General features: G+C 45.6%; 2 protein-coding genes across 2 annotated transcripts; one reads left to right on the top strand and one right to left on the bottom strand.

Annotated features, from left to right (window-relative positions):
* Nucleotides 1-294: 294 nt before the first annotated feature.
* LOC136533669 (uncharacterized) lies at nt 295-5,692 on the top strand. The gene is made up of 14 exons (XM_066526214.1): nt 295-515; nt 1,007-1,083; nt 1,210-1,287; nt 1,373-1,451; nt 2,245-2,312; nt 2,516-2,617; nt 3,401-3,490; nt 3,569-3,643; nt 3,742-3,774; nt 3,856-3,936; nt 4,188-4,241; nt 4,314-4,370; nt 4,443-4,517; nt 5,231-5,692. Exons 1-14 carry the CDS (start codon nt 479-481, stop codon nt 5,384-5,386), a joined length of 1,062 nt encoding a protein of 353 aa, XP_066382311.1. The 5' UTR covers nt 295-478; the 3' UTR covers nt 5,387-5,692.
* Nucleotides 5,693-5,833: 141 nt separating this feature from the next.
* LOC136533668 (probable sarcosine oxidase) lies at nt 5,834-7,629 on the bottom strand. Its single transcript, XM_066526213.1, has one exon. It carries the CDS (start codon nt 7,540-7,542, stop codon nt 6,301-6,303), a length of 1,242 nt encoding a protein of 413 aa, XP_066382310.1. The 5' UTR covers nt 7,543-7,629; the 3' UTR covers nt 5,834-6,300.
* Between the last annotated feature and the right edge of the window lie 3,046 nt (nt 7,630-10,675).

The following is a 10,675-nucleotide window of genomic DNA, read 5'->3' as shown; positions in this document are numbered from 1 at the left end:
ACAAATCGCCAGGTACTCAGGTTTTTCGGTCATGTGTGCGCCGTGCCCACTGCCCGCGCCACTGCGCCAGGCACAGCACAGTAGCACAAGGGATTCCGTTTTGCATCTGGTGAGCGCAGGGTCCACGAGGACCACTGGCTCCAGCGTTCCTTCCTGTCTCTCGCTCGTCTCGATCAGCCACCACAGCCGCACCGCATCATGCCCGTCCATCCACGCAGCAACAAGGGCGCGGGACGCGCGACTCCCGACGCACCGGGCGGGCCGGCTCGAGCCCGACCAGCCAACCAGCTGAACCCGAACTGGCGCACGAACCCTAGCTACTAGCCGTCCCTGCCCCCTGCCCCCTGCCCCTTCGGAGCTGCTGGCTGGATTCACCCCCACCTCTCCCTCGCGGGTCCCGGGCCGGCGCGACGCAAGGCAAAGGCAAAGGCAAAGGCAAGGCGGCGGAGGTGGCGCTGCAGTCCACCAGTGAGCGGCCATGGTGCTTGGCAAGGTCGCCATCGTCATCGGCTCCGGTACGCTTCCGATCGTCCCTGCTCTCCGCACGGAATCCCCCGCCCCTCCTTCGCCCTGATCTTCGATTCGAGGGCGGGGCGGGGGCTGTGGCGCGGATTCTTGTACCCTCTTCTAGGGTTCTTCCGTTTCTCCCTTGCTCTAGCTCCCCGACCACGCGACGCATGCTGTAGTCCCTTTGGGGGGTGGGGCAATCGAGCCGATTGAATTGCTACCCACTTCAGATTAAGCTGGTGTAGACCACTCTAGTGTACTGCATCGACATGGTTTATTCAATTAATTAGTTTGTGGGTGCTACCTGCATGCTACACAAACTAGCAATCACCCACCCACCTTTGATTGAATACGTTCTGGTTCTGTTTTTGTATTGCCTTGCAAATGACTAGCAGTCTCCGAATAATTGCAACGAAGCAATAGATTATTCAGTTGCCGTTGCCGCTAGTTGGAGTGCTTAATTGTCTCAACATGTCACCACCACGCTTCCCGTTTGCAGGAATCGTCGGATCAGTACTCACAGGCGGTGAGTCTGGCCTTCCCGACTTCAGGGATGCAATCTCTGGTGCTTTCAAGGTCTCATCACCCCCTGCCCTATGTCTCTGCATGCCTCCTCTTTTAAGTCTTTAGACATCAGCTTCTTCCTCCCCTCCTTATAGCCAGTATTTTACCTCACCACCTATTTTATCCTCTTGTCTTTAGTTCTTGACCAAGAGTGCAAAGCAAGGCAAGGATGGGCCGTCGACCAGCAGTCCACATACTGCTCAGTTGCTGAACCAGGTTTTTTGCATGCCAATTTATGTTTTTTTTTCTATCCTTTAACACCAATTGCATGTACCATTACTCATCAGGCCAAGTGTTTCAGGTCAATTATCTCAGAGAGGAGCTACAAATGTTGTCTAAATCAAATCATGTTGCTATTGTCACTGTTGACGGTAGACCTGGTTAGTGCTTTCTGTGATTCGCTATCCTGTTTCTTACGAGTTAACTTATACTGTATTTTATCTTCTACAAACCTGCTGGCCTTCATCTGAAAACCGTTCATCAAAGAAAAAAATTCTTTGTTCATCCTGCTGTTTTCGAAGGTCCTGTTTGGTTCAGCTGTAGGCTGTAGCTAGTAGAAAGCTGCTAAAAAACACTCTAGCTGATCCAAACAGCCCAGCTTGAACTACCCAACCACCCTGCTTATAAAATGCTATTAGCTGGTCCCTCCCGTATTGCAGCTAATAAAAAGTTTAGAGGATCAAAACAGGCCCTAGCTTACTAGGAATTGGTACTTGATCATAGATGATTTTTTCCACAGAATGCTTGGTGGTTTATTTTATTTTAAGAGTAGTTAAAAATTTTATCCTTTAGTTTTCAAGTATAAAATTTTTAACTACTCTTAAAATAAAATAAACCACCAAGCATTCTGTGGAAAAAAATTTTATCCTTTAGTTTTCAAGTAACTTGAAGGGCGGGCCTGATGCAAGTGGTAGAGTCTTACCGCCTGTGACCGGAAGGTCACGGATTCGAGTCGCGGTCTCCTCCCATTGCACAGGCGAGGGTAAGGCTTGCCACTGACACCCTTCCCTACGCCCTTTTAGTTTTCAAGTAACTTCATTCCGTGACGAGGGGCTCATGTTGGGTTTCAACTCTAGCCTACCCCAACTTGTTTGGGACTAAAAGGCTTTGTTGTTGTTTTCAAGTAACTTCATTGACTTTTGTACATATGATAGCAAAATTTTCAAGTTGCAGGCCCTGGTGCATATGGTATAACAGCTGTTGTTATTGGAGCTATTGGCTATTTATTCATAAGATGGAAGGTACATCTTTCGTTTTTAATTTGGTGATATTGCTCAGAAAGTATATTAATCAAATCTATATTAGATTGTACTGCTGGCAGCAAGTTCTCTTTCTTACCATTTTAGTGAATGGTTATACACTAAACTGTGCAAATGCTATTCCTACTGTACCATTTGATGTTTGGCCAATGTCAATTCCACCAGAGCTAACTTTATGATTACAGGGGTGGAAACTTTCTGATATGATGTTTGTGACGAAGCGTGGGTTATCAGATGCTTGCAATGTAGTGGGGAAACAAGTGGATCAGGTTTCAGAAAGTGTTAATGTAAGTTTCTTCTTCCATCTTTCACTGTGGTGTTACTATTAGACCTTCATGTTCTCATATGCACGTTGCAGTGATCCACATATCTTATGCTACCCCCTTAAAATAAGTACTAAGGTGCTATATAAATTTCTAAAATTTGTTAACTTTCTTCGTTTGTTCATCCAAACTTAAACATACACCTCATTAGATTAAAGGCTGTTTGATTAAAACATCAAAGGACCTACAATTCGCAACAGAACCGTTCTTATGATGGTTGTTTCCTATATCATTATGATTCTATACCTGATATTTGTATTCCTGCTGTGTCCATATACGTGGCACTTTTGACCAGTGAACTCAAGAACATAGTAAGTTGGCCATTACACCCTCTTCAGTCTTCATTAAACAAGGTAGTAAACTATGGGGGATTGTAGGCTTACATGATAAATTTGGGTAAATGTGCCTTTGAGAGAGCAAATATTTAGTGAAAGTTTTGGCCAAAAGTATCAAGTACGTAGAAATAGAGTGAGTATGCTTATGTACGGTTTTGTTTTTGAATTATCTATTTGTGCATATACCAATCGTACTTTTTAATATAGATGAATTCTATATACTTTCAAGTGCCTATGCCATTTTTTGACTGGAAAGAGGGAAAAAATGACCCAATAAGAAAAAAAAAATTCCTTGGCTTCACTGGATATGACTCCAGTCATTAGATTAACTTATTTTGATGGCAGCATCTAGGTGTTCTGACTCTTACTGTTGCATCCGGTAATCTACTTATGTGAAATATTTTCATATCAGGTTGCAAAGAGACATCTTGCCGGAAGGATTGATCGTGTAGATTGTAGTTTAGATGAATGCCAAGAAATTACAGAAGCCACAAGGGAAGAGGTTTGAAGCTTACCCATATGCTTTGCTTTTATCAATATCTGGTGTAATTTAGTGGAGACTGATAAAATTATTTCATAGGTTACAATCATCCATGGAGATCTAAGTGCCTTCCAGAAGGAAATGGAAACAGTTCATCTTGTAGTTCGTAGTTTGGTAGGTACATTGTACCATGCTTATTTCTCCCTTTCTGTTCAAGATGAACTGATTCACTCATAGTGCTAACCACAAACTGATTACCTGTTGTGTTGCAGGAGACAAAGCTTGGACGCCTAGCCTATACTCAAGTAAGTAGACATTTACATCACTGACTCATTTTTCTCCCAGCGACTCAATTATGTTTCTAATCTCATACTGAAATGTCTTAGGATCGGACAACACGAGGAATATATGACTTGTGTGAATTCACTAAAAAATTGGATCAGAGCCCGAAAGCTGATACTCGTCAGGCAAGTCAACATGTATACCTGATTCACTGCTTATGAATTTATTGTGAACATTATCATGTTGAGCCTATGACCTGTGAGAAGCTTGAACCTCGGTCCTCTTGTAATTTCCTACGGCACAACTTTGTTTATAAACGAAAATGTAGGTGCACATTGTTGCACAGATTTCAGAGTGACACCAACTTGATGCATTTTATGGAATTTGGCAGCTATCTTGTTTCATCCTTGCTGATTCTTATTCATACGATTTTCAGGTTACATCATCAACTCCTCGTCCTGCTATTGAATCCTCAGAGAGAATTGTTAGGGTACAATTATTGAGACACCTTACATTTTTTTAAAAATTTGGATCTTCACTAATTGATCTTTTTTTCCCACAGGCTGCTTCTTTGCCCCCAGCTATGGAACCAGAGTCTCCTAGAATAGAGGCACCTAAGGTCAGGTTTGGTTTCTTGTTTGAGAATACAATTGACCTGTCTTGTTCCATCTGATATAATTTGCTTTTGTAGGTTGTGCGCTCATCTACAATCATGTCAGCATCGGGACTTAGTTTGCTAGCTGGAACTACAATACCACCTAAAAGGGTAAGACACTGATCAACTAAGGTGCTTTGTGATTTAAAATCAGTTTTGTTCATGGTCTGTTCTGTCTAATGATCACTGTGCACATTGATAAGACAATTAATATACTTGCTGTCTATGCAAATGCTGCTTACAGCAGGTAAATAATTTTGTTACATATACTCAATAGATGGAACGCATTAAAGACAACTGTGTGGCGTGTCATATATTGTGATAATATGTTTTGTTTCTCGTTTCTTACTACTGAAATAAGTGTATACATTTGTTGTCACCTTCGTACCACTATGTAGCGTATTAACTTTGAGCCTACTTTAGTTCTGCTGTGTTGCCACATAGTGTAGTAGTTTTATTTTCACTTTGCGCTTTACAGTCCAGTAACAAAAATGGTAAATTCTAGTAATATATAACATTCTTAAGCCAGTATATATAGGTTTAAGTAATTCATGAAGAAGCACAATAATAGCTTTAAGAAAAATGTACTGTTTGACTGTTGTCTGTTGTTGAACTTGGCCCTATCCACCTGTCACCTACTTGGACAAGTATGATCTGTTCACAGTGTTTACCTATAGAGAGAGTGTGTGGGATCTGATGGTATTAATTTGCATTCATGCAGCGATATAATTAAGAGTTGCAATTTCTTTTGTTAAACTTAAACCATGATTTGCCTATACTCAGAGTTTGCAGCATAAGCTATTAGTAACTCCTTACATATGCAGGATCAACCGGGTGCTCTCAGCAGAGCAAGTTCAATGAAGGAAGGACCCTCTGAGTTGCCGAGTGGTGTGCGAAACTCTGCGGAACCAAGCCCCAGGAGATCTGGCGGTTCAACCCTGTTTGGAGGGCTTGGGTTTCTAAGGAGCTACACCAGCTGAGACGTACGCTCTCAGATAGGTGACTTTTTATCCAAAGAGGCCGTCAGCTTGAGCTGTATATGTAGGTAGTAGAAAACAGGGCAGTTGCCAAAAGGACGGCTCCCTTTTCCTATTGGGAATTGCGAATTTTTGTAGAAGTAATACCTTGCAGAGCAATGCCTCGATGCCAAGATACACACTTTAAATTATATACTGTTAAGTTAGATGCTGGAAGAGAAACATCCTGCCCCTTGATGGGGAAGGGTTGTATATTGCAGTGGATTGTACTACTAGAATACATGTTTGGGAAGGAACAGTTGCAACTAAGTTTGTGCTTGTGTTGGGTTCTACCGGCTGGCTGATGCTTGTCGTTTGGCGGATAAGCCATAGCTGAAAGTACTGTTGGCTGATTTGTTGTGAGAGAAAAATATTATTTGTTAGCTGAAAAAGTACGGCTTATAAATCAAACAGAGAGGTCCATTTCTGAAGTACTTGTGTCAGTTGACTATGTATCTATGGCCTTGTGATTAAGGCATGCACATTCCGCGACGATAGACAACTGCAAGCAGAGGCAGTGGCGGAGCAACGGAAAAAAAAAGGCTGGGGCAAGGTATGCACACGACGATGGTCCGCAACACCCTTGCATAAAATTCAACTGAGTGAGGTCGTTGCACTCAATCGCATTGTTTTGCCCTTCCATATCACTTATTGCATCTTTTCTAAAATAAACATATTTTTAGTTTATTGCGCAAGTCCAGTAATTGCATCAAGAAAAAAACAAGAGAAATTGAAGCTGTGTGTGAAAAACCCATGGAAGCTGGGCACATCCGTTGTGATCTCTGTTGCCGCCGGGGTTCTCCAAAATGTCGCAGGACTGGATCAAGGCTCTTGAAGATCACGTTCACAGGGCTTGGAAGATCCAGAATTCCAGTTTACTAATTCTTGGCGTTTCCCAAGGGGTTACCCTCGAACCTGTTGATCCTGAAGCTGCCGAGCTCCACGCCGGCCTCCGTCGCGGTCCTCTCCTCGCCATAGATGGCCATCTCGGCCAGGATCCTCCCCACCGCCGGCGCCATCTTGAACCCGTGCCCCGAGAACCCAGCCCCGACCACGACGTCGTTCCCGAACTCGCCGCCGAGGAAGTCGATGACGAAGTCTTTGTCTGGCGTCATGGAGTACATGCATGACACCCGGGAGACCGGCCCGCCGGCGGTGTCCACGTGGTCGGGCAGGAACTCCTCGATCCACCGGGCAACCCGGTCCGCCACGGCACCGCCACCGTGGGCCCAGTCGCGGCCGTCGGGGTCGCACGGCGGGCCACCGTCGTAGTTGATCTTCATCAGGCCCGGCAGCTCCAGCGACGGCGTGCCGTACACGTGCGGGTCGCCGTAGCTGGAGAACGTCGGGAACCCGGACTCCGCCGCGAGGTCCCGCTCCCGGCCGGGCTTGATGCGCCAGTACAGGACCATCGTGTGCAGCGGCTGGATGGGGAGTTCCAGGCCGCCGGCGATGGACCGGACCAGCTTGCTCGCCCACGCGCCTACCGTCACCACGCACTTGCCGCCGTGGAATTCGGCGCCGGCGCTCGTCGTCACCACGACGCCGCCTCCCTCCTCCTCGGGTCCCTTCCTGACGCCAACGACCTCCGTCTTGTCCCTGACCACGGCGCCCTTCTTGACGGCGAGCGCCTGGAACATGGCAACGGCCTTGGTCGCGTTCAGGACGCCGCCGCCGCGCTCGCTCACCGCGGTCACCCACCCGTCGCCGTCGGGGATCCGGAACGCGCCTCCCCACCTCCGCGTCAGGTCCGCCCCCTCCTCCGCGCCGGGGTCGCTCCTGATGGCGGCGAGCAGCGAGGCGTTGCTGCGCGGGCCCATCGAGAGCTGCGGCGCCGGGGTCAGCACGCTGTAGCCGGACTCGGCCTCGGCCTCTGCCCAGAGGCGGCGCGCGAGGCGGACCATCGGCGGGTACTGCGCCTTCGGGTAGGCGTCGCGGATGGTGCGGGACTCGCCGTGCGAGGAGCCCAGGTGGTGGAGCAGGTCGAAGCGCTCCAGGAGCAGGACCCGCGCGCCGCGGGACGCGGCCGCGTGCGCCGTGCAGCTGCCCATGATGCCCGCGCCCACCACGATGACGTCGAAGTCGAAACGGTGGCCGGCGGCAGCTGCCTCGGCGGCCATGGCGCGAACGAGTTCGATCGGTGGCTTCTTGACGCACGGTGAAGTGACAAGGCTGAGTGTTGTGCCACTAGCTGTGGCTGCAAGAGTGATTTAGGCCTTGTTTAGATGCCATCCAAATTCCAAGTTTTTTCACTTTCTTTCCATCACATCAATTTTTAGCCGCTTGCATGGAGTATTAAATGTAGGTAAAAAAAATAACTAATTGCACAGTTTAATTCGAAATCACGAGATGAATCTTTTGAGCCTAGTTGGTCCACGATTAGATAATATTTGTCAAATAAGACAAAAATACTACTATTTATTGGGTTGAAATTTTTTCGCAACCTAAACGAGGCCTTATAGGCGAACCTGCGACATGGGAATTGGTGTGCGAGTGCATCGTTGCCAAATTGTGACTTGCAATTGCAAGCGGTGGTCCTCAAAGCAATTATAAATAATAATACTCCTGCAGTAGGATTGAGCTGAAGCTGATTGTCTTGTGCCGTTTGGGATAAGTTTTTTTTTTCTTTCCCTGATGCCGTGATTCCTACAAGAACTTACAATTTCAACGTGAACGGCTACGAAATGCTAAATTCGGAGTATATACTCTCTCCATTTTGAATTATAGGTTGTTTTGACTTTTCTAGATACATTTATTTTAATATATTTAGACATAATATATATCTAAATGCATAATAAGAGCTACGTATCTAGAAAAGTCAAAACATCTTATGATTTAGAACTAAGGGAGTAGATCGGTATCCTCGCGAAGAAAAAGGAAACATAAATACATATAATCGATGAGCATTGTAAAGTTATCCCCATCCCACCATCGGAACCCAATGACATGAGCACATCTTTATAGCTTGGAAGCTTCCGAATGGGTTGCTTGAACTTTTAAATTGCAAATTCGGTTTATCAATTTGAAGCAATGGAAAAAGAATTGCATCCATAAATCAATTTCAATATTACAGGACTTGTGTTAGCTCTGGACGCATCAGAAAACGTAAAAGCTTGGTAAAAACACATGTGTATATGCACGTACTTTCTACGAATTTTGTCATAGTGAAAGGACTAATCATTTAAAATTTCTGTTAGAAGACATATCGAATAAGTATACGACCCATTTAACGCCAAAGTTAAGTTTCAATGTGAGATGTGAGCAACTGAAAACACCATTTATTTTTTAAATTTGAAGGTATCCATCAATCATGACTTTTTTTTTTCTTTGCGAAAGCCATCAATCATGACTTTTTTTTTCTTTGCCAAAGCCATCAATCATGACTTTGACCGTAATATAAATAATTTTTGTTTGAGGCCCTGTTTGGATCGGAGGAAATCCAAAGGAATTTCAAAGGAAAGGATTCCTTAGGAAAGGTTTCAAAGGTTGCTGTTTGGAATACAGGAAAGATGCGTCCTGTTCCAGAGGAAAGGGTTCGTATGATGTACAAATCATAGGAAAAAAAGAATCCACTTGAACTTAAGGGAAATCTCATTGCTTGTTGATTGCTCGCTCGTCACAGCCCCACAGTCGACAGTCGCGACTCGCCGCGCATCACGCGTCCTGGATTTCGGCGCAGTTACCGTCCGTGCTGACACCAATGCTCGCCGCGGCTGCTCGTGCTCGCGCTCGGTCGTTGCACCACCCGGCCTCCCGAGCTCACACTGGCCATGCCGCTCGCACGCCCCCGCCATGCATGCCACCGTCGTCAGGAAGAGAGAGACTCATCAACAGCCGGCAAGATAAGAACCACCAGGTGCTCGAAACGGTAAAAACGTATATGGAGAGGGAACGGTTCAGCCGGACAGAGAAAGAGAGTACTAACTACTCTGCGTATAGATGAATTAAAAAGTAATATACCAAATGATTAGTTGAAAGCATCTAAATATTGTGTTAGGATGCATCAACCGATATAATCTGTGCTTATGGACACACATGACGATCAAGGCTAATCCTGCAATCCAAACACCCCAAAGTATTTATTCCTATGTTTTAGAATCCTGTAGTTTTTCACTTTTTACTCTACCATGTTCTTACGTTTTTTTTCTTTCCTCTGTTTTGCATTCCTGTGTTCCAAACAGGCCCTGAAAGGGCAATCACGAATCACAGCATTACAGCAGGTGATTTTTGTAAAAGACAAAGGGAGGCTTTTTTATTGTTTTCTGTATGAAGGTTTTTTAGTATCGCACCAACCTTATCCTACTGTCGGGCATGCCGTCAGTACCTTGCCACTATTCGAAGCCACCAAACTTTTACTACTATCTCCCTTGTATGCATATGCAGAATCAATTCGTGACTCCGTGAGGCAACAAGTATACAAACTCTAGTCAAAGACACGGAGAGAACCACGCAGAGTCACATTTCATGGTTTTATATTACTTTTTTTTTCCAAGAAAGGGGACTTACATTAAATTTTGGTACAATACATCCCCAAGTTACAATCTAAAATAAAAATGCATAATATTATATCCAAATTTTTTCATCGTCTTCTTCTCCAATACCAACCGAATTCAACGACCAACCCCAAAACATTGGACATGCCACAAGATCCAACGCTTCGGAACCGGTCCAAAACGGTACGACATAGATGCAGATTCATAACCTCGAGACCTTGATTTTCTCTCCGTGACCATTGACGATGAGATCGATGGCCCGGAGTCGTCGTCCTCGTAGGGGCTCCCAGAAGCACCCCTTTCCTCGTAGATAAAGATAACAAATTGGTCGCCTACCGATGAAGTCGACACCTGCAACGTCGATCTTGTCATGGCAATCACCGAAGTCATCGCAGGACACACGATTCCGACAAAAAATCATTTGATTTCGTCAGAAATTTATTACCCCAATCAAGAAAAAAGAAAATTGCGAGAAAAGGATGAGTCCCCTTCCCCTCTCGTCTCCGGCAGACTCAATCCGAAAGGAGAGGGGGCCTAGACGCGATGGTGGAGGCAGAGCGAGGAGCAGGTAGGTGGCGGCGGCTCTGAGGATGAAGTCTTGACATCATGCTCTTTGTTGGTTTTACTTGGAGGAGGTCTTACCCTCGTGCCTACAGGTAAGACCTTCGTCTAAGCAATGGTCACGGATGTAGTTTTATGTTGCTAATACAGTGAAAGATGTAACAGGCCTAGCATCTGAGTTGCAAGTTCGCCTCATAAC

Source organism: Miscanthus floridulus, unplaced genomic scaffold, assembly GCF_019320115.1.
Source record: "Miscanthus floridulus cultivar M001 unplaced genomic scaffold, ASM1932011v1 os_1079_1_2, whole genome shotgun sequence".
Lineage (NCBI taxonomy): Eukaryota > Viridiplantae > Streptophyta > Magnoliopsida > Poales > Poaceae > Miscanthus > Miscanthus floridulus.
This window is presented reverse-complemented; position numbering and strand designations above follow the sequence as displayed.

Bases quoted from the DNA above. Each gene is read 5' to 3' on its own strand.
- LOC136533669 (XM_066526214.1), top strand. From the start codon at position 479: ATGGTGCTTGGCAAGGTCGCCATCGTCATCGGCTCCG. The intron at 1,084-1,209 runs GTCTCATCACCC...TCTTGTCTTTAG, and splicing joins CAATCTCTGGTGCTTTCAAG to TTCTTGACCAAGAGTGCAAA. The intron at 3,644-3,741 runs GTAGGTACATTG...GTTGTGTTGCAG, and splicing joins ATCTTGTAGTTCGTAGTTTG to GAGACAAAGCTTGGACGCCT.
- LOC136533668 (XM_066526213.1), bottom strand. From the start codon at position 7,542: ATGGCCGCCGAGGCAGCTGCCGCCGGCCACCGTTTCGACTTCGACGTC.